At 40.0% G+C, this 23,416-nt stretch overlaps 2 protein-coding genes across 2 annotated transcripts in view; one reads left to right on the top strand and one right to left on the bottom strand.

The window, feature by feature from the left end:
* Positions 1–20,231, top strand: part of vat1 (vesicle amine transport 1) — a 37,004-nt gene extending 16,773 nt beyond the window's left edge. The window contains exons 3-6 of the mRNA XM_026916195.3: positions 6,880–7,050; positions 9,029–9,118; positions 12,577–12,812; positions 15,299–20,231. Of these exons, the coding sequence (XP_026771996.3) occupies positions 6,880–7,050; positions 9,029–9,118; positions 12,577–12,812; positions 15,299–15,652 (851 nt within the window). The 3' untranslated portion in view covers positions 15,653–20,231. The remainder of the gene's footprint in view (positions 1–6,879; positions 7,051–9,028; positions 9,119–12,576; positions 12,813–15,298) is intronic.
* A 353-nt stretch (positions 20,232–20,584) lies between these two features.
* On the bottom strand, positions 20,585–22,839 carry si:busm1-163l24.4 (uncharacterized protein LOC368754 homolog). Its single transcript, XM_026917127.3, has one exon. It carries the CDS (start codon positions 22,721–22,723, stop codon positions 21,818–21,820), a length of 906 nt encoding a protein of 301 aa, XP_026772928.1. The 5' UTR covers positions 22,724–22,839; the 3' UTR covers positions 20,585–21,817.
* Positions 22,840–23,416: the final 577 nt, after the last annotated feature.

A 23,416-nucleotide genomic window follows, 5' to 3' on the forward strand; every position in this document is an offset into this window, starting at 1 on the left:
AAAATAGCCTGTGTGTCATAAACTGTGTCTGAAACTCCATGAAACCTGAATGCCGTCCCATTCCATATGGTCTACCGGTGTTCACAGTAAGACAGAATGGCTTCTCTTGCTGATTATTAAACTATGCTAATGGGGTACTGTGGGCTGGAGTGCATACAGGAAAGACCTGATAAATGAGTGTAGGAGATTGAGATTATACATGCAGTGAATGACTGAAGGCGAGAGAAATGCAGATTGTGGAGAGAGGGAAGAGAAAGACACTGAGAGGGAGAGAGAAATGTAAAAGGTGGGTGGTGGTCGGTTTAGGCTGAAACTCTGCCCCTGCTCAATAGGATATTGTTCGACACACATCCTTCCCACCCTCGCACTCTTGCTCTCTTTGGGTTTACACATCTGCATCCTCTGCCTGAATTCAGTACGTGGGATTAGATATGAACACACACACACACACACACACACACACACACACACAGAGCAGTGCTGGTTGGGAAAGTGAAGTCCTCCTGGCGAGGTATATGTATATGAGTGATTCTTTGGCTCGTGTCAGGAGGAAATACAGTGATCCATCTGGAGTGTCACAGAAGGCAGAACCTCGCTGATCTCTCAGACCACCACACCCAGAACAGCAGGAGGGGGTTACAGAGATAGAGGGAAAGAGGATAGAATAAAGAAAAAACATTTCCGTTACACCGATGCAACTAAAAATTTATTCTTAATATGGTTCAAATTTAAAAATAAGATTCCTTGGAAAAAAAGAATGAATATTATAGCTTTGCATTGCAAAAAAAAATTATGAAACTAATTTTATGTTAGTTTTATATTAATTTTCTGAAGATTTTATTTTAAATTTCTTAATTTTATATATACAGTATATACACACACTCACTGGCCACACCATTAGCAACACTTGTACGCCTGATCGTTCATGCAATTACCTAATCAGCAAAGCATGCAGCAGCAGCACAAATCATACAGGTCAAGAGCGTCAGTTCCCTAAATCTGGACAGTTGAAGACTGGAAGAACGTTGCCTGTGCCCACTGTAGCCTCAGATTCCTGTTCTTGGCTAACAGGAGTGGAACCCTATGTGGTCTTCTGCTGTTGTCTCCCATCCACCTCAAGGATTTGATGCTTTGTTTATTAGCTTATTAACGTGGGATTTATTTCCTGCAGAACTGTTTTTTTTTTTTGTGTTATTGTTGTTTTTACTTTTTGCACCATTCTGTATAAATTCTAGAGACTGTTGTGTGTAGAAATCCCAGGAGATCAGCAGTTTCTGAAATACTCAAAACAGCCCATCTGACACCAACTTCCATTCCATGTGACAGCAAAGTCACTGAGATCACCCCCCTGCCCCCCTTTCTGATGTTTGAAGTCAACATTAACTGAAGCTCTGGACCTGTATCTACACGAGTTTATGCATTGTGCTGCTGCCGCACAATTGGCTTATTGGATAATTGCATGAATGTGTAGGTGCAGAGGTGTTCCTATTAAAGTGGCTGGTGAGTGTATACACATTGTGTGTATATATAATTGTATGTTGAAATAACATGATGCATCCCAAACTATTCTTTTATATGAGACAGAAAGAGAATTGAGTACAGTCTCATCATCAAAAGTGTGTTTTTGTGTGCATGTGTTTTTCTCAGTGCTTACAGAGGGAGTGTGTGTTTTCAGGAAGCGCTTGGGAGTTCAGTGCACAGGATGTTTTTTACATTTATCCTGGAACTGAAACGTGTTTCCTCTTTCACTTCTTAAGCTCCTGACACACACCCTCAGCTTGACACCACTCCATGTGTAATGGCCAAGAAGAAGCTGGGGAAGGGTGGAGTGAGGGGGCCATGTAGAGTCATGGTGCTTGTGCCAACAAGCCATAGTGTGTGGCCAAAAGCAAATAAGCACTCATTAATTATCAAACCATGATAAAGTAAACAATAAACTAAGAGTCCACTGATTTGGACATTGACCCAGTGTTGTGCTGGGGGTTGCAGTCAGCCCGAGAGTTTAGGAAGTTATGAGCTGGAATGTGTGTGGACACATGGGCCAAGAATGATTTGATTCTCAGTGAATAAATAAAATATAAAGTGATAATTCTCAATTGTTTTATCATCTGGCTCTCTTTAACCAGTTAAGCAGTCATACTCGTGGCTCTATCAGTTATATGCAGTCATGCTGAACTTCTTTACTTAAGCGTATGTCTATCAAAATGATTTTCCTCTTTTGCACTGACATGCCCAACAGCTGCTGTATATTACGGGGTTGACAAATTCCATTAAAATTGCTTTCAAATTTTAATCACTTGAAAGATTTAGTATTCACATGCCTTTGAATACTAATGACTCACTAATGTTATACTGCTGCACAGTGAGTAAACATTAACAGTAGCACAGTTTGTTTTTAGATTGTGTAAACTGTAGATTAAAAAAATCTTTATAATCTTTAATATTACCGATCCATTTATTTATTTACACACAGTATAGCTTTTTGATCACTGATATTCAGCTATATTTTACATCTTTTCAATTCCTCCTCTCTTGGGATTTATTACGCTAGTTGAACACACAGGCTGAATCCCAAAAGGCTTTTTGTTCACTATATATGCTCACTATGTAGGGCGTAACATAGTGGTGTTGAGGAATCTACACTGTACGGCACTTTTTTCACTTGTATAAATTTATATATATATAAAAGTTGTAATATTTGAGAATTCTGGTGTGTTGCTCTACATTTAGTGCGTCTGTATGTTCATTTGTGAGCTGTGTATTAGGGATAATTTTTAGCTGGTTGAGTGTTTAATATGTTGGCGGGTCAACAGATTTGAACTTAGAACCTTTGAAAATGGAGCAAAATCTCCCCCTTTCTTCTCTCTTTTCCTCCCTGTCCTCCAGTTGCCCTCTTCTTGTCAGCTACAACTGGGAATCTGTAGAATTCCACAATATTTTCAGAAAAATTCCTCCTGAAAACAACGGATCGTGCTGTGGTGACTGAGAGCTGCCAAATCTCTGTGCGTATCTGTTTGTGGGTGTGAATGTGTAAGCACAGGGAGAAATATAAAGACTTCACTGTGTCCTGTGTGTGTGTGTGTGTGTGTGTGTGTGTGTGTGTGTGTGTGTGTGCGCGTGCGCGTGCGCGCGCGTCCTCATGCACCGTTGTTTATAATGAACCTTATCGGATGAGCATCAGTCTTCATTCAGCCATGAAAAACAATGAAATTTAATCCTGAGCAGAACAAATGGAGTTAACCATGGAAATCTGTTTATGGCCCTGGAGACTCTCTTACCCCATCCCACTTCACTTTTCTATCCCTTTCTCTCGTGGTCTCATTCTCTCTGTCTTTCTGTTCCCCTTTTTGCTAGTGGTGCATAGTTCTCCGTGTCAGAGAGAGTAACACTACATGGAAAAAAAAAAAAAAAACCCTCCCATTCCCAGTGTCAGATTAGAAATTTGACTGTAGGGTAAGTGGTTGTCTTGGCAATTTTGCTGCTGGTCTTGTGATTAGGGCACTGAAGTCACGGGGTAGACTGACCCTCTGTACACACACACACACACACACACACACACACACACACACACAGTGTGTGAGGACCAGCAGGGAGGGAGCAGGTGAATAAGAAGTGTCTGCAGAGCCTGGGAAGTAAGTGTGTGTGTGTGTGTGTGCGCGTGTGTGTAAATGTATTGTGGACAGACAGGACAGCTTGGCTGGGGTCTCCATGGCAACACAAACCAAATTCACCCCAGACGGCATGAACCTGAAAAGAGGAAATACAGGGTGGTCTTTTTTTTTTTTTTTTCTTTCTTAGTTTTCCACCTTATATACACACACACACACACACACACACACACACACACACACACACACACACACACAAGCAAAAAAATTGGGTTATGGCTATTTAAAAAGTCTAACGTTCTCACTCCAGTGGCTAGTTCCTGGTTTATTTTTCACACCATGCAAATGAATCGGTGAACTGTTTGCAGTTTCTTTCGGAGTTAACACAAGTCAGCAGACTGTGACATCAAGCAGAGTTGAGTTGTTAATTTATTCAAAAAGGCTGATTTGAATTTCATATTGCACTAGAGTTGCGTGATTTGAACTAAAATGTATTGTGGTGCTATTTCTACACCTTGCAAATATGACGTGCCCTGCAATAAGTCAAAAAATGTCACAGTTAAATATCAGCCTGCATTCATTTGACCGGTTTTATTATGCCTATGCCATTATTTATCATACGAATGTTGCAGAATACTTTGCAAAGGCAAATTCTGCAATAACAAACAATATTGTGCAGCCTTATAAGGCACTGACAGCATTTGTATGGTATGTTGCCTGGCCTTACCCTGGGTGTGTGTGTGGGTGTGTTTTTCATTCTGGCATTCAATAAACGCTGCCCTTTATGTTGTTTGCAGTGACCTTTATGAATGCATTCTCACTTCCTGCCTTTCCTGATCTTTTTGTCCTATACATATACTGTATTAAGCGCTAATTAGTGCTTACTTTCAACTTTGCACTGAGTGTGAGTCATCTGCATTTAGCTTTAATTTGGTTAATGAACTAAACATGCACACAAATATTTTTACTGTTTTTCTAATATTTTATTTTCAAGACAGATATGGGGACTCAAGTATAGGGACTCAACCTGGACGCCAAAGCTGAATGTCATGAATAAAATTTTTTTTTTTTCATTAAAAATTAAAAATGGTTCCAAAGAATAGGCTTCTCAACATGGTTAGAAACGTGACTCTAGCTCTGTGGTTTGAGACTCTGTGGTGGGGAAACTCAAGGCTTACTAATAAAACAGTTTGCTAAAAGATGAGCTATATTTCCTTGGCTATCTCAGTCTGATTTCTTTTTTTTCCCCCATTTTTTTTTTTTATATCTTCAATCAGTTAATCGTCAGTTAATTGCATTCTTCTAGGCTTTATCGCACAATAGTATTACTAACCAAGCCCAGAGCCATTCCATTCCTCCATTCATTGGCGACTGCCAAGCACTGTGACATGTTGAGATGAGAGTGCAAACTCTGCCACTTGTCCTCAGACTTAACACACTTAAGGTGGCTTGGACATCATACAGAGATGGAGAAGAAATGCACCAATCTGATCAAATGCCCCATGGTCAACTGGCGCCTCTAGTTTTCACAGTGTGTCGTGTCACACAGCACTGGTGCTAGTTGGCCCCTGTCAGCACACTTCAGCGCTAATTGATGCTCAGTTGACTTAGTGTTGGAGGCCAGCAAGAGTTCTGTGGTTGGTTGTTCAGTGCAGTAAATCTGAAAAAGACAAGGAACTGATGTGAGCAAAGGACAGAAATAACAGAGTACGCTGTTTAAGGTTCTTCAAGGGCTTGGCTTCCTAAAATGGTTCTACCCAAAATCATTTCTGATGGGGAAGTTCAGTTTGTAGTTCTGCTTAGACAGGGCCTTAGACACCCTTTAGAATTTTTAAAGCATACATCTCATTTTTCTCCTCGTCTGCTAAAAATACATTCAATAGAAGGGTTCCTCAGGGGGGTCTTTGGATTGTTCTTTGAATGGTTTCTTAGCTTAGTGGTTCTAGCTTTCTAAACAGATTCTTACATGGAACACTCTGTTGTGAGGTTCAACGCATGATTTTAAGGTTCCCAAAAAACAAACCAAAGAATGTTTTGGGGTGTTAGATGGGCCCTTTTGTCTAAGAACTATATTTTTGCAATTAAATAGCCAAGCTCAATATTTGAAATTCAGACAGACAGATTCACACTGGCTTTAAAGTAGTAGCTAGTTGAGTTTGTTTGGGTACATACCAAACCACATACTTCCTCACTAAATGGAAGGGCAGAAGAGGACACAGTTGTAGATACAGCTACTGGTAGGTGGAATGTTACACATGCTGCACATAATCACATAGTGTGTGATTCAGGACAGGTGTTTTTTCTGCAATACTAGGTCTTTATTTTATTATTAATACAGACTACTTTCACCTGCTGGTATGGAAAGTTACTTCCTTTCACACAGGTGCCGAATGTATAGTGCCCCAAAAGTCTCCATCCATAGGGGAAACTAACACTTTATAGCAAAATGTCTTACTCAGTTTATATTTTTTCAGATAGCCTTTAAGAATGCCTTTAACAAAAGAAGAATGTATTGAAATCACTCTCATGGCTGGATCAGGAAGCTGTCGCAAGGTTGCGATGGACTTGAACAGGAAACATGGCAAGCACGTCACATACGACACTGTTGCCAAACTTGGTAACAAATTCAAAAAGGCTGGAAGTGTTGTGGACCAACCAAGAAGTGGACGTCCGCGAACATCCGCTGACAAAGGCACAACCGACGTGTTGCTGGCTTACATAGTCCCCTATGTACGGAGACTTTTGGGACACCCTGTATTTGCTAGTCTTCAATGCTTTTCACAGAATTAAGGCAGTGGGGGCAATTAGTCTTGGTTGATGCTAGCTTTTTACCATCAGCTTGATATACTGACAAAGGACTGTGGCACTACTGTTTTATTGTGTATTTACATATGCTTATTTGGCAGATACTTTTATCCAAAGCACCTTACAATTGAGCTGAGCAGATGAGGATCTAACAGTGACAGATTTGTGGTACCAGGATTCAAATTCACAACCTTCAAATCAGTAGTCCAGAGCCATAACCATTGAGTCGCCACTGTTCCCATATGGTGTGTATGGTGTAGATGCGTGCTGGCATGTGAGGTCCCACTGTATTTCTTCTCCTTAGCTGCCCTTTTCTTATCTGGAATGTGTTTTGAGTTTGCGGATGAAACAGGTTCATACGGGTGCAATTCTGCTGCATTTTGCGTCAGTTGATTTTACTCTGGGTGAATGCTTACTCTTTAGCAAACTGAATATTCTGTATTTTGCTTATCCTGTCTTATTGCAGGAGGGGTGGGGATCGCTGCCACTCAGCTCTGTAAGACGGTGAAGGATGTCACTATCTTTGGAACCGCCTCTGCCAGTAAGCATGAGGTCATCAGCGAGGGAGGAGTCACGCACCCCATCGACTACCGTACACGGGACTATGTAGAGGAGGTCCGCAAGATCAACCCCAAAGGTGAACGCTAACCAAATATTTTGAAACAACCCTTAAAAAATGTAAATGCTAGCTTAGATGAGGCCTAAAGTTCAAAGTTTACTAGTTTAAAGCTACCTGGTTGAAAGTCAACATTCCAGTTTAGATCAGTTAACCTCCCACCTTAGAGCTCTGTGGTAAAAGTTACTCTAGCCCCAAAGATGTAATCTAACCTCCTTGTTTATAAAATTAATTGATTACCTTTCATCACTCTCAACCTACTAACATTAATCATCCCTGTAATGTAAATCTTAATTATTAGTCTGTTTCACTGTTTACTTGAATTTAATGGGTTTAATCCAAAGTCTGCAACTCAAATATATAGACCTATAAATGTCAGTTATAAAGTAATTGCTATTTTAATAAAAATGTTTTGTGAAAAGAAAGTTTAGTAATAAAAATATCATCAAATATCTGAACTGCTATCTTGAATTACAAGAGTTATGGAATGATGACCTTCCAGTTTTATCAGTCTTAATGTTACTAAAAACTAGTTTGAATCATTGTAAAGGTAAAACCTAATATACTTATTTGGATTAGTTCCAAATCTGAATGTTATCCTACTTGCTTTGATCAGCCGCTTAGAGTAAATCTAACATTAGCTGTTTAAATCAGTCTGAAATATGAAGGCTAAACTATCAGCTTTGATCATTCCACAGATGAAAGTTTATTGATGATGAAATTTCAGAACGGGAAACTCACATACCAGTATTAATTAGCCCCAAAACAAACTCTATACTTTCAGGTTGGATTACGCTGAAGTAGAAAACTAACCTGCGATCTTTAGTCTTGCCCCAAAGGGTATAGCTGACATACCAGTTTAGATCATCCCAAAGGTTAAAAACTAAGCTCACATTTAGCTTAGCCTCAAAGGTGAAGGATAACCTACCTGTCTGTATCGTCAGGAAGGGGAAGGCTAGCCTATACTAGCTTTGAGTCCCAAAGGATAAACCTATCCTAGCAGTTTAGAATTTTCTTAAATATGGAGGCTGATCTACTCACCTGGATCAGTCTCAAAGTTATAAGCTAATCCGCTGGTTTAGATCATCCCAAAGTGTAAAACTAACATAATAGTATAAATCAATTGGTCTCAAGAGTGAAAGATAGCACAAGCAGATTAGTGCTTGTTAGTTTATTTAAACTTGGTTTGTACCATGCCAAACTGCTGCTTTAACGATTATATTTTATTTATATATATATTTATAAAGACATATTTAATATGTTTGATCGTCATGACTGAAATCAGTTTATTGAGAAGCAGATCTGCTTTTAAGTCAGGGTTATTTCAGGATTTGAGTAATAAACCATGTTTGCCTGCCTGGATCTCACTGACTGAATTGCACAAGACTGCACACATTTGAGATTAGACTGCTAGACTTATTCAGCAACATGTAAGCCCTGACATGACCTAGTTTACCCAGACTTTAGAGCCTAATAACAGAGCTGTGCACTTGCCCTCAGTGCAGCATTCAAACAGTGATTCGGAAAGTTCACAGAAGGCCGTCAGTTCAGCTTGACTGCACATAATATAAGGACCATCCTGATGACTGGAGATTTAAGATCATTGTAAATTTATTAAGCAGTGAATAATGATTATATCACTGTGAATGCTTTTGTGTCTCCACCTCATGAAGTCAGTTAAAAACAGGCTTTGGTTTCTTTTGTTGTTTACATTCTGATAACTTGTCTGGTGTGTTATTTTAACCTTGAATTGTAGCATTGCTATTCAGCTGTGTATGTGTGTGGGAGGGGATAAATGTGAGTGAGAATACGTGTGTGTATTTTTAAACCTGCTGGCCGATTTATGCTCTTTATCTCATCAGGAAAAGGAAGAACTTTCAACTGTTTTCTCATCAGTGTAAATAAGATAAACACTGTAGATGAATAATGGGGATATTATTCACCAATAAAAAATCTGTGTGTGCGCGTTTGTGTGTGCGTGCATGTTTTTCTTTTTCAGGTGTGGACATTGTCCTGGATCCCCTGGGTGGTTCTGACACCCATAAGGGCTACAACCTGCTGAAGCCAATGGGCAAACTCATCAGCTACGGTGAGTCGGAAGGCACATACAGTTCAGTGTCCAATTCAGTTTGAAAAGTTAAAGGTGTGAGCAGTTCTTGTTTTTTTTTTTTTTTTTTAATAAAGTTTAAATACTTTTTGTAATATTTAGTCTGCTGTCAATAAAACCTGCTCTCTGTAGCAGATCCAGACACAAAACCCCTAATGTGACCCTAGATCACAAACAACCAACTAATCAATTTTGAAAACTCACTCTATTGCACTAGTATTCAGGTGGTGTAGCATGGGTGGGTGGGGGTGTGTGTGCGCGCGCGCGCGCATGGCTTTGGGCGGAAACACTAAAGGAAACAGCTAGCTTCAGCTATCATTTAGACAAGCATTTTGGTCTGGCTTATCTGTTGTTTAGTGTATTACTTCCACCTCATTTGTTACTCCGTCTCTATCAGCTGGTTTAATACGAAGTTCTGGGACATGAATATTATTTGAGCAGTGCACAGAACAGACCAGGCCGAACGAAGAACAGCACAAAAGTAACAAAAATGACCCACTGCAAATGATGAGCAAAACAGCTAAACACATTAATGAGAAGAGTTAAGAGTTAACAATTCAATAAAATGATAAATAAAAAATCAACCCATCCTCCTAATTGTAATTTAATTTGCTTTTTAATTTACATGCACCTTCATCACTTTTACATCAAAGCATATTTATTACTTTCACCCTTCTGTGTGACTGTCCTGCATGCTATCAATAGTTTTGTGGTCTGAATAACAAATGAAACAACTCGTTGAACTCAATGAAACAATTTAACAAAATGTAATCAGATTATTTTGAATGTACTTCAAAAGCCAGTTACTGAGGACAAGTGAAGTGATTATAGCAACACTGTCATTGAAAATCTTGTTCTTGCTGACTATATAATTACATGGAAACATGATTGTGGAATCTAACAGTTGACTGTGATTAGCTCAAATAATTGTCATTCTGCAAATATGTCTTTTATAATTATGCAGTTGTGACGAGCCTGGAATATACTCGCAATGTGTGGTAGGATAATTGCTATACGTTTTTGTCCACATGGTACAGCCCTAGTGTCAGCTAACTTCCGTCTGCGTTCCTGACTACACCTTTAAACTCATCACTTCATGCTTGTTGTTAGGAAGTCTCTGAGAGACCACAAAGTGCTGCACTTCACTGAAACAGCTTATTGAAGCAGACACTAAGGCATTAATGCAAATTGAGTGTAGGCCTCAGCTGATCATGTAGGATAAGCATGCATGATCAGCACGCAGTCAGCACCTCGCTTTCTCCACATGTTTAGAAACTTAATGCCCATGACAAGTTTACTAAACAGCACAGCACTCTTGTGTCCCTCTGCTGCCCTCTCTCTCTTCTCAGTCTCACGCTCTTTCTAGCAGGCTCTCTCGATCTCTCTCTCTCCCCCCCTCCTGCTTGGGCTTATCAGCATCATGGCAGCCAAGTGGAACAATGGAGCCTCTATCTGCCCCAGAACCCGGCCTGTGTCCGAATGTAGCAGATTGGGACATGTCCAAATCTCAGGCCGGCTCAGAGCCCACTTTGTGTGCGTTAGTGTGAATGTGTGCGTGTCTGAGTGTAGGGAGCAGAAATAGGGTGGGTGAGAGGGCAGATTTAGAGTACCCGAAATAAATAATTGCTTAAATCTTGCTAAAAGGAAGGATGGCCAAGGAAATGCGAACAAGACGATGAGTGGAAAAGTGCTGACGGACATGAGAACAGAGCTTTTAGGAGAAGCGAGGGGGTTACAGGGTGCAACGCTGCAGACAGACAATGCTGAGACACTGAGGAAAAGAGGCATGTAATGCGTCACTAAATGAAAAGGACTCTCAGTGGATCTATGGAACAGTGGCTCGTCAGTCGGACAGAAACCCAACACACACAAGCTCTTATTCACCATACTTCGAGAACATGCTTAGAATTCAGACCCCAAAATTCCTTCAGTAATACGCTCGCCCACGGAACACACACGCACACACACAGGCCACAGTGGCCCCATTCATCCTAATAATCCACTTTCCAAATTAAGCGTAAAAGCAACACAATTATGAAAGGCTAGTGTATCACTTTGTTTTTCTGTGCTTCCCTCAAAGCTCTGTCCTCAGGCTTCTTCACACTCAATTAAAATGTGCCCTGCATGCTTAACTTAATTTAACAAGTCATGCTAAATATTAACAAATATAATTTTGTACTTGTCTGTTTTGTGGCCAGGTAAATTTAAAATGTACATTATTATTTGCACCTACATTAGTTGCTGCGTTCCCAAACGCGGTTATCCACTATATTGTGTAACTAGTACCGGTAATATTAGCTAGCTTGCTAACAAAATTTGCCTCTGTTTTTAATTACAAGATATAGTAGTCTAATGTGAGCTACATTCTTAGCACGCTGTGCTGGATTTTTACTAGCCTGCTAGTAAATTGGATTTTTTAATATAACTTTCAGTCCAACATTAGCTAGATGATTAGTTAGTGAACATTCAAGAATTTATTGTTATTTTCTTGGACATTGAAGTTACGTTACTGCTCCAACATGGCCCTTTATTAGCCAGTGTGATAGTGTAACGTTAGCTAGCTTGGTGACGATGCTAGCTAGTACTGGTAGAGAGGTAAGACCAACATTTAAAGAATTGTGGAGACTTCATTGGTTAAAACACATTTTTCTTAACCTTTATAATGTCCTAAACATTCCACCCTACTTTTATTGAGACACAGTTTGTTGATAAAGAACCAGAGGCTTAAATTTCTGATGATCGATTTCCATAGCGAGGTAACACTAGCTTGGCTAACAATTTAGCTGGCTAACTTTAGTACATTACGTAGCTGTCTGGCTTAGGTCATATGATGTTATATGCTCAGGTTTGCAATTAGCCGATAAGATTTAACTTTGTATCCAATTCAATTCAATTTTATTTGTATAGCGCTTTTAACAATGGACATTGTCACAAAGCAGCTTTACAGAAATAAATGGATTCAAAAAATATATTGTAAATATCTGAATTTATCCCAAATGGGCAAGCCAGAGGTGACAGTGACAAGGAAAACCTCCCTGAGACAATATGAGGAAGAAACCTTGAGAGGAACAAGGCTCAAAAGGGAACCCATCCTCATCTGGGTGCAACGGATAGTGCAATTACAAATAAATCCCTTCTATTATTGTGTACTATATGGACAAATAGTGCAAATGTGCAACCACATTTCCTTCTGTTTCATGGTGTTAAAGGGTGTAAATGGACACACAGTGGTCAAGTCAAGCTGGGCTGAAACATTTTTTTCCCTCTCAAACATATGTAAAAGGAGATGATGCGCTTGCTTTAATCACTCTCAGGTCATTACAGAATGTCACAAAACAGTGCAATATGATGTAACCATACACCGCTGTAGATGTAGGTTATGCCTTTTTTTTGGTGTGACTGATGAATTATCAAGCCTCCCGATGTCCTGCTTTCCACAGGTGCCGCCAACATGCTGTCTGGTCAGAAGAAGAACCTGTTCGCCGTGGCTAAAACCTGGTACCAGCAGTTCTCCATTCACACCCTGAGTCTGTGCCAGAGCAACCGTGCCGTCTGCGGCTTCCACCTGGGCTACCTGGACACAGAGCTCGTCATAGACGTCATGAACTCCTTGCTGGAGCTGTACCAGGAGGGCAAGATCAAACCCCGCATTGACTCCACCTACCACCTCGAGCAGGTGTGTGTGCGCGTGTGTGCAAAATAACAAACTATAGCCATTGTTGTATTAAAAAAATGTACTTGCTGTATATATGAACTGCACTGGTTCCATTACACCAGATCATACCACAATGCTGTTGAATCCTCAGTTTTGATTGGTTAGATGATGTTGAGGTTTATATTAATGCACTCGTTCTATTACATCTTGACAGAGACTTGTATGTTGGATGATGCACATAATTTAAGACTAATAATTAACAGATTTTCATGTTAAGTGTTATTTATTAAAGAAAAAAATATAGTTGCTATAATTTAAGTAATAACAGGAATTAACTTGTTTCATAGGTGTTGCACAACATTAAATGTAACTATAAATGGATAAAAGGTATGAGGTGTCATTCAATAATTAATAGTAATTGTATTCAGTGGCAAATTGTGGTATAAGAGGAATAAAACACAGATATGCTGTTATTAGAAAATAATCAACTTTGGGCTGGTAACAGTAACACCATTGTGTGTGAGAAGGATGCTTAGGTTAAGTACAGCACCTTAAGTGTGTGTGTGTGTGTGTGTGTATGTGGTATTTGTAGTCCTTTACATTCTTTTGTTCATCTTTCGTCAATGTATCTGTCACCATTCCTTTGAAGAAAAAGACGAATCTGTCATCTTACCTCATACTCCATCTATCACACTCTCATCCTCTGCTTATTCAATCTACACTCCTTTCTCCTGTTGCTATGGAGACCTTGCTCTGGGTTTGGTAAGGAGATGGTCAGACATACATGAATTTGGTTGCAGTAAAGCTAAGTGATCTGAAGAGATCTTATGGACACTTCTCTAAAGTGTTTGCAATAATCTGCTCAGGTTTAAAACCATGAGTCATCAGCTGCAGTACATGAGGGCACGAGTATGGTAATGAACCTACACACATACCAAACCTGGTAATTAACCTATTATTTAGTCAGTAAACTTAAAGAATACTATCCACTAACTGCTATGAATTATTCAGTAACTTGTGAATCTAATAGGAAGGGTATGTAGTTACCTCACATAAAAATGAGGAATAGGTCTGGACCAGATGATGTGTTCTGAGAGTTAGAGTTAACTTGTGAATAGAATCAGGCATGAAATCACTCTGTCCCTCAAGGACTGCAATTCATGACCCCTTCTTTAAAGCATCTTTTTTTCCCGCATAAAATTTTGGAATAGTGTTGGAGAGTATTATAAATGTAAGCTCTATGCACAGTTTTGTCAGCTGCCTTCCCTGTGCATCTATTAGTGGAAAGTTCTACCATATGACCATCACCGACCAGATATTATGCTGATAGTGAATCTGTGGTGCTGGTACAAGTGTATCAGGTTTAAACACTGTGTACACTGTGTTAATTTATTAGATAATTTGTGCCCCGTGTAGGACTACAGCGCAATTTTTCCTATGCACAAATTATGTTAACTGTCCTCTGGCCCTTTATCAGTGTCACTTTCTGACCACATGATGATTTTGGCAGGATATTTGTGGGTTGGTGGACAGTTTCTCAGCCTTGCCATGACATTGAGTAGATTAAAAATCTCACTAATGCTGCTGTGACTGGTGCACTCATAGCACAGCAATACACAGGAACTCTGGTCTGTGTCGGTATTATTGTGGTTCATTTTCACTCATGGATGGTGCAGAGGGGGCTGATGAGTTGTGTGACAAATGGGCTATTGTCAGTATTTATACATCAAGTGCATCTATAGAATAGGGTTACCTGATTAAATATTTGTTTTTTTAGCAAATTTATCAGAAATTTTGCATGTAAATTTGTATGTACATTTTGTAAGAGCAGCACTAAAGAGTTTTTTCTTTTTCCTCTTTCTCTCTCTATCCTGTTTGGGAAAATTTAGATAATTGTATATCCCTGCTGTATACAACACAACAGTAAGAGAAAGTCATTCTACTAAACATTTTTAAATCTTTTTTTTAAATAATGCTTATAAAGCCTCCCCCTCTCTCTCACCAGTGTGTAGTAGTAGTTAGTCATCAGGGTCAGGCTTTTTTCAGTTGCTAGGAGATGCCTCTCTGTTGCCATGGTGTCGGTTGCTGGGCGGTGTAGTGTGGGAGAGGTGAATGGTTGGAGAAGAAGAGAAAAACAGAAGGAAGAGCTGGAGACAGGAGTGGAGAGGAAGGGAGGATGTGTGGAGCATTGTCTTGATTAGTTGTTTGTGCATTCATTCAGCTTTCTGTTGCAGTTTACCTTAAATCTTAACAGGAGGTCACTTGTTCTGTTCTTCTGTCTTTTCTTTTTCCATTTTCACCTTACCTTGATTTGTATGTGTGTATGTGTGTTTGTGCAACTGAGTGGATGTGTATGTGTGTTTGTGCAACTGAGTGGATGTGTATGTGTGTTTGTGCAACTGAGTATTCTGAGTATTGCTCAGTGTTCATATCCCAGCAGATGGATCTACAAGCTGCTCTTTCTTTTCCATCCCTCTCTCTTTCTTCCTCTCCCTCACTCTGAGCAGGTTGCCGATGCCATGCGTAGGATGCAGGAGCGGGGCAACATCGGCAAAATCATCCTCTCCACCGAGCCCATGAAGGAGGAGGCCAAGAAGGAGGAGGCCAAGAAGGACGAGAAGGAGAAGAAAGAGGACAAGAAGAAAGAAGACAAGAAGAAGGAAGACAAGAAGAAGGATGAGGCCAAGAAGGAGGAGAAGAAAGAGGAAAAGAAGAAGGAGGAGGCCAAGAAGGATGAGAAGAAAGCGGAGGAGAAGAAAGCGGAGGAGAAGAAAGCGGAGGAGAAGAAAGCGGAGGAGAAGAAAGTGGAGGAGAAGAAAGTAGAGGAGAAAAAGGAAGAGGCCAAGAAAGAGGAGAATTGAGAGTTGGGCAGAAGTTAGGCAGGAAATTGGTGGCTGTGAATTGTGTTTGTCTTGGGAGTAGGGGATCATTTGAGTCTGTGTTGAGTGTGTGTGTACGTGTGTGTGTATGTGATGTTGGGAAGTACAGCGTAGTCCAGCTCTCGGCTCAACCCCAGGCAATTACTCTGGCCTTAAATCATCATCTTGCACTGAAATCTGTAATTGTTTATCCAGCCTTATATAAGTTGAGAACTCAAAAGCTGCTCACTAACTAACACACACACACACACACACACACACACACACATACACACACACACCATGTAACAGGGATATACCACTCTATTATGCCACTATATTTCTCTTATGTGTTACTTTTCCTGTATTCATGCATTCTTGTACTCTGTGCTGTTACTAATCTTTAACTGCGTGCCTTTTGAGGTATGCTGGATCAGTATTACACTGCCAAATCCACTACTCCATCACTTTTCCGCTCATCATTTTCTCACCTTCATCATTGCTACAACACACTACTAATATCTTGAGCATTCATTCTCTACCATTTCATATTTGGCTTAACTGCATTCTCAATGCTTTTTGTGTAATAGCTGCGTTACCCACAAAGGATTATGGGTAAATGCCAGGGTTGAGCAAGAGTCCTGTTGCCATGACTACAGTGTTCCATATGTGTCCTGTCCCCTTATTCCAATCCCCTACTGTCTCCCCAGTCACATCTGTTCTCTCCTTATTGGACCAGACTCTTTGACGGAGAAGTCAATCACTGAGCCCCGCCCATGTCGTTCACCAAGGCAATAAGGAGGAGTCAGTGTGGTTTCTGATTTGCTAAAAATTTCACGTACGCCTATTAAAGCTCAAAAAAATGATCTAATAGTGAATTCTTTAAAAAGCTTCAGTTTAAGGATCAGGCTGGAAATAATGATGAATATGACTGTGTTTTTCAGAAGTAATGACTATTCCAGGTTTTTAGAAGAATGCAGGGTTTGTGGGCCAGGAAAATGAAAGCGGCTGTGCTACAAACATTTTATTTTAAGGCACACTTTCAAAAACGCAAAAGAAACATAAGAACATGACATTATAGGATATCATATGATTTATATTCTGACAAAGACACTATGGTCTTTGCTGTAGTGGCCTGCTCATGCGTACAGTCCTGCTATTCATCACGCTGTACACAAGTCAAATCATTAATCTGTCGTTAAACATTGGCTGCTAGGATCTTAATGAACTCGGCTACAGAGCAACATTAGTGAAACGTCTCTCTCCACACATAGGCATGCAGACACACACATTCTCAAGTTATTGTATTAAAGCAGAGACTCTGAAACACTCTGAGTTTGAGATAAACCCTGAATGGTGTTTCATTCCCGAGCCTCCTCCAGGATTCCGCATTATCTGGAGCATTCCGCTCCGATCCTTATGACCGCTGGCCTGTTTCCAGAGCAATCATTGTTTTTCTGATTCTCTGCTTCTCCTCTCTCTCTCTCTCTCTCGATCTCTCTCTCTCTCTCGCTCGCTTGCGTTTTACCGTCAGTAGTTGGCATAGCAACAGGCGTTTGGCCAGCAAGTGATGACATGGTTTTGCACCCACCCACCCACCAATTCCAATCACTCCTACACATATCTGCACACTTTTCCCAGCTTTCATTCAATTAAATATTGTTAAGAATCTCTTTATATGCTGATTTGACATCTATTCAGGCTGCTGTGTCAGAGTCTAGTCACAAGGGCGTAACCTGGCACCCTTCCAACTCTGAAACCCGTCAGTCAAACCCACTGACTCCTCCCTCGGCTAAATTTATGCATCTGTAGTGCTCTTCTGCCTCTCATGGCGATATAGATGCACTGCAGCGACTTTATTTCTGTCCCTCCATCAGCGGGTCTGGTTTTTGTCTGTGTGTGAACTGCAGTGTGTTTGTGAGAGTGTGTGTTGTGTACAGATGTGGTTGAGAGGTTGCATGGATGTCTCTGTCCTCAGGTCAGTTGTCAGATTTAGATGAAAATGTGTTTTTCGTTTTTGTTTTTTGTTTTTTCCTGTCTCTACCTCCCTTATGCTATGAGCTAGCATGTATGAGCTAGCTCCCTCGTCCCCCCTCCTTGCGGTTTTATCTCTAACAAACATAACTTGTAAGCCCCACCCCCATCTCTCTCTCTCCCCAATCCCCCCTGGTGAATGGCCTGTGTTTAGTTTGGTATTATTTGCACTCTGCTTGTGGATCTTAATGCACTTACAGGGATGGCAGTCCCACTCCCAGCCCCACTGTTCCTCAGGAGTCCCCTCCAGAGCTTTTTGAGGTTAGCAAATACACACTATGTGCTCTCTTGCATACACAACCACATATCCATGTACGTAATTTGTTCCATACATGCATACATATATATGATAGTCACAAATAGAAGAAACAGAACTTCATCTCAAACAGTTTGTTCATCACTGAAAGCTTGTCCATACATCCATGGAGGAGGTTACCCAGAATGCACCGGGAAGGGCGTGGCACTGCCATCCTTGCCTAAAGAGTGACGGTGTTCTGACACGAGACTGGCAACTGGATTCTGATGCGAGTTCAGTTTCGGGATCATTCTAGTTCATGTTCATTTTTTTTTGTTGTGTATCTCTGGTTCTCTCCCTGTGTTCTTGTGAAAAGAGCTTCAGTTCTGAAGCACCACGTGACCCCGACTAACACTCCAGCGAAGGGTGTCCGTCCTCATTCTCTTACCTTTTGTTGTTTTGCATCATTTTTTTTTTTTTTTTTTTTTTTTGGTTGTTGTTGCTGTTGTTGCTGTGTAGTCCTACTATTCAGTTTGAGTGGTTCTAAGTTGAAGAGGCTTCGCTGCACTTCTGTTCAAATGTGAGGAATGATGTTCTGTTGATCCTGATTAAGTGTGCCAAACTGTGCTTGAGGCTCTTGCCTTCACTCCAGCTATCCTTACTACACTGAACGACAAAAGAGAAGGAACGACGAGAATTATTGCTGGTTGCTTTTAAACTGACTGGCAGTATATTAAAAAAAAAAAAAAAAATCTCAAACTGATGTCGTACCTGTCGTGTGTGGTTGATCGCATCGCTGAAATTTACTGGTGCTTAAGAACTCCTGGCTTTTTCGCTAATCCATGCAAACGCTGTTTAGGTCTCACTGTGCCGATCGTTAACGAACGCTGGAATACCTCCACAAAAACACAAATACACACATACTCTCACTGCCCTCTCTGGCACACCAGCTCTGTTCGGAAGGGCTGATCTATCAATCAGTTATTGCTAAATCTGTTAGTGTTTACAACTCAAAAGAAAGATCAGACAGTGCAGAACTGGCGATCAGACTTATTGTGTTAAGATACAGCAGAACATTGTCAACTAATGTCAACCTGCTGTGAAGAAAAATATTAAGTTGTCAGTGTATTATTTTTATTTTTTTTTTTTTTTTTGTTCATACATACAACAACTGCACTGTTTGGACTGGATTCTAGTTGTAGAACCCAGGTTCCACCCCGGATCTTCCATCTCATTCTCTAAGCAGGGTTGTTCTGGTTCTTGAACCTCAGGCTGGGTGACATTAGAGCTATAGATTCCACCATTTCCTCTGTCATGGTTTCATCTGACTGTACAGCAAAAAAAATCACTTATTCTGCAGTTCACCTCCAAGCTCAGTCCCAGTAGTATTAACATCTGCTTTATGACTGCATGCATTCACTGGCATGAGGTTTATACATTAGCACACGATTTGCATTTTAGTCCAGTTCCCTTTTTTTGGTTCAGAGACCCAAGATGAGCTTAGCTGCAGGTGTGCGTGTCTCTGGTGGATATGGAGCTAGCTGTGTGGATGATGGCCAGAGCGGTCGAGGTTCCATCGGAGCCACACAGCTTCCTCTCTCCATTCCACAGCCACTGTAACTTTCCCAGAACAGGAAACTCCCTTCAGGTCTGCTTTCAGCTTTTCAGAGCAGTGTTATTTGACTCAAGCCACTTGAGCTTATACATTTTACCTTCCATTTTTCCTATTTAAGCTACAAACTGACAAATCGATAAGTGAATAATTAGCATTTTTAGATATGACTAGGTGTGTGCTGGTTGACGGTAACTTACCAAATGATAAATTTAGGATTTAGTCATATAAAATGTACAACTTTTTTCCACCTTAGTTGTGGTGCCTATTATTACAGCGACATATTTGTAAGAACGAAGATTTCTATATAGATTCTTTAGGCGTTTATATATCAGGACCCCTATGATTGCCATGACATGACTCAACACTGCAGTTCCTAAATAGCTTCAAACAACAATCGCTCTCCTCTCTAGCTGCATTTGTATTAATCACCCTTTCTTCCACACACGTCAGAGATGCGACAGGCTGTTTTCTTTTGTTTTTCTCCGACTCCCTCCATCAGTGTACTCTCCAATGTATTTGAGACCCTGTGAAGGGCCGCTGCTTCTGTGCTTGACTCTGGGTTGGATCATGTGTGACTCACACAAAAGTGGTCAAGAGGACCGTAGAGCTCGTTTAATGCTTCTGTGTGTGATGTTACCATTATGCCTTACATGTTTTCCAGGACTAATAAAAGAGCATAACTAAAAAAAAAAAAAAAAAAGGGGTTGTGTGGTTATTACTTATTTACATACATAAACACATTGTACTGATGCATAACCGCACTGCTTTGCTTATGGGTGGAAATATTTACCTCTCTTTAACAGTGCATCTTATTGAAGGAACTACACAATTTTTTAATAGTGTTTTTCTCTCTTAAAAACCTGTAAGTTGGCATAAATGGTACAGCGACTATATCTGTCAGCAGTTATTTGGATTAGCATTGGCTAATCATCATTCATCTTGCCATTCTTGACATTTCAATAATCCAGATGTAGGTATGGTTATATTAAAAGCATTACTTGGTTTTATTAAGATTGCAGTTAAAGTTAAGATTATTTATTTTTTACTTAGTTTTAATTTAAACTCTTTGATTTCAAGTCAGGTAGGCTTATAGCACTGATGATTAAATTTTAACCATACCCTTGATACTAGTTGATATTGTCCAGAGTCATGTGATTTTTAAAGAGGCAACACAGTCAGGGACCTTGTGGATATCAAGTATGGAACCCTGAAGGTTCCCAGACCCCACTTTGAGAACCATGGGTAATTGATGGGGTAATTTATTTGATTGTACCTCATTAATGTGTCTAACAACTTGAAACAGTTAGTACATGTCTAATGCAGAGAAGCCAAACTTTCAAGTAAAGTGTCATTGGGATCAGAAAAACAGTAATCACTAGCCTTGTAACAGAAAATAATCACCCAGTGGGACAAGGGTATAAAAAGATCTCAAAGTGTTTAGGGGACACCAGTACAAACAGTGAAATACTTGGAAGAACCATTGACACAGCAGGAGGCTTTCAGGAGGCAAGTGGAATAAAAGTTCACAAATCATTTTTGAATGGTTCACTTTTAATATAACACACTTTTTGGCATTTTTGTTGCTTGATAGTGTATCAGTGAAAATTTAACTTATTTGATTTTTTTTTTTTTTTGATTTTTTTAATTTTTAGCTTTTGTACTTTTGAAGTAAGGGTGTGGAACTGTTTTCACTCAGTTATATATTTACACACTGTATTCTACATTGTCTGGAACCATTATTTTTTCCCTCTATGTTCATAACTAATAGTTTCATATAAATTATGTACAAAGCACTATTAACTTTTAGGTAATCAGAATTAACTGCTTAAACAGATTTAGTGAGTGGATAGAGTCTGAAAGATTTCTTAATAATTGTAAGTATGAAATTGAGCACTCATTAGGATTTGAAAGTCATTTGAAGATGCCAGCATCCATAATGTTACAAAAATATAAAGATACAGAAACATAAAAAAATTGTAGATTATATAAAAGATCAAATTCATGCAAAATCAGATGGAAATATAAACTTTTTGTTGAGAAATACTCGCCATGATGCACATTTTGAAATCCTCAATACTTGTTAATAAATAATACTTGTAACATTTAAATGCATTAATTCAAAAATAATTTAACATTTTCACTTGCAAGAAAGTTTTAAGTATCTCAGGTTCAAATAAAGAATCGCAGTATTGAGTGCTTCCTCCATTCCTCATATCTGACCTTACGGCCTTCTATAATCATGCCATATTCCACACCATTCTCCACATCTTAATGCTTTTTAACATTAGTGTTGATTTCTCTCATGCCTGCTGCTCATGTGCCAGCTTCCATGTCTACTCCTATGTTTGCTCTTCATATGCCCATCTCCTACAACATGCCCATGCCTGATCATATTACTCCCATGACATTCATGACTCACTTCATGACTGTTTTTCAAATGCAAGGTCTTTCTGGAGCTGCTTCTGTGTCTACTCCCATGTCCATTACCATGCCTGTTTCTTTTGTGTTTCCTCCTTCCATGCTTGTGGGATGTGTGCCTGTTCCCATGCTGTGTATCCATGCGGGAACTTTTATGGTCCCGTCTTTCTGCGCTTATTGGCGCGACTGAAACCGCATCATGATCTCTATGGCTTTCAGCGAAGCAAAGAGAACAGATTAACTGCCGGTCGGTTCGACAGTATATCTCCAGTGGGACGTTATGACGGAGACAGATATCCATTCGAGGCTCTCTGCTAATGACTACTACAATGTGTTTCTCTCCACAGTTTGCTTTCTCATGCCTAACTGTATGAGCCTCGCAGTATGACTCGACACAGTCTGGGCAGAATTTGACAGCTTGCCTTTTTCTTTCAGTGCAGATGCTACATTCCACGTTTGCAGGTCCACGGTTGCAGGGTGAAGCATCCTGTAGTCTTACCTTTTTAAATTGCTCTACCACCTCAGCAAACATGGTGTTCTTGTTAAGAGCAGGCCTCGGTGTGAAGGTTTCCCTGCACTCAGGACAGCTGTAGGACTCCAATTGCTTGTCCTCATTCCAGTAATCCTCAATGCAAGCCATGCAGTAGTTATGTCCACATGGAATTGTTACCGGATTGTCAAGTGGGTCCAAACAGATAGGACAGCTGAAAGGGTCCTGGTTCTTGCGAGCTACCTCTGCCATTTCACATTTATCATCATTCAATGTGCTCATAATGTGCTGTTTACGTTAGTACCAGTCTGTGTCGAAGAGCAACAAAAGGAAGCCTCCTGGTTATATTTTGTGTGATTGGCTGTGAGAGTATGAGGATAGGTATGTAGAAAACAAGTAATGAGGTGTGGTCTATAGAACAGGTGGTGTCACCTGTTCTACAGGTCTTTGAAACGTCAGCAAGCTACTCAAATGCAAAGTACAAATAAAAAAAAAAAGTTACCCACATAACACAGTTATACTGTGGAAATGGATGAAGTGAAATCTGACACTAAAATGGAAATACCTTTCGGCACTGCTGTGTTCCAGCGATACTTTAAGCTACACCCAAAGAGATAAGTGCTTTAACAGAAGGAAATAAAATTCATATTTGTGCTATGATGAGAAACAGAAGAAAGATACTTGGAGCAATGAGGATATAAAATAAATTGATGACCAAAACAGCCTGACCTGGGAATTAAGTGGGAAGAATAAAAAAAATGCTATGCTTAAAGTTAGTGAGTGTTGTGTTAAAACTTTGCAAGATATAAATGATTGAAAATCACAAAATGATTTATATTTTTTCACAAAGCGATTATGGTGTTGAGATTCAAGACTTGGCGATTCAAGGTTTTATCTTTCTGTATGTCAAAAAAACTTAGATAGTTAGACAGAATATGACTTGACCATGCTCCAAATAACCAGGATAACTACAGC

This window comes from Pangasianodon hypophthalmus, chromosome 13 (assembly GCF_027358585.1).
Source record: "Pangasianodon hypophthalmus isolate fPanHyp1 chromosome 13, fPanHyp1.pri, whole genome shotgun sequence".
Lineage (NCBI taxonomy): Eukaryota > Metazoa > Chordata > Actinopteri > Siluriformes > Pangasiidae > Pangasianodon > Pangasianodon hypophthalmus.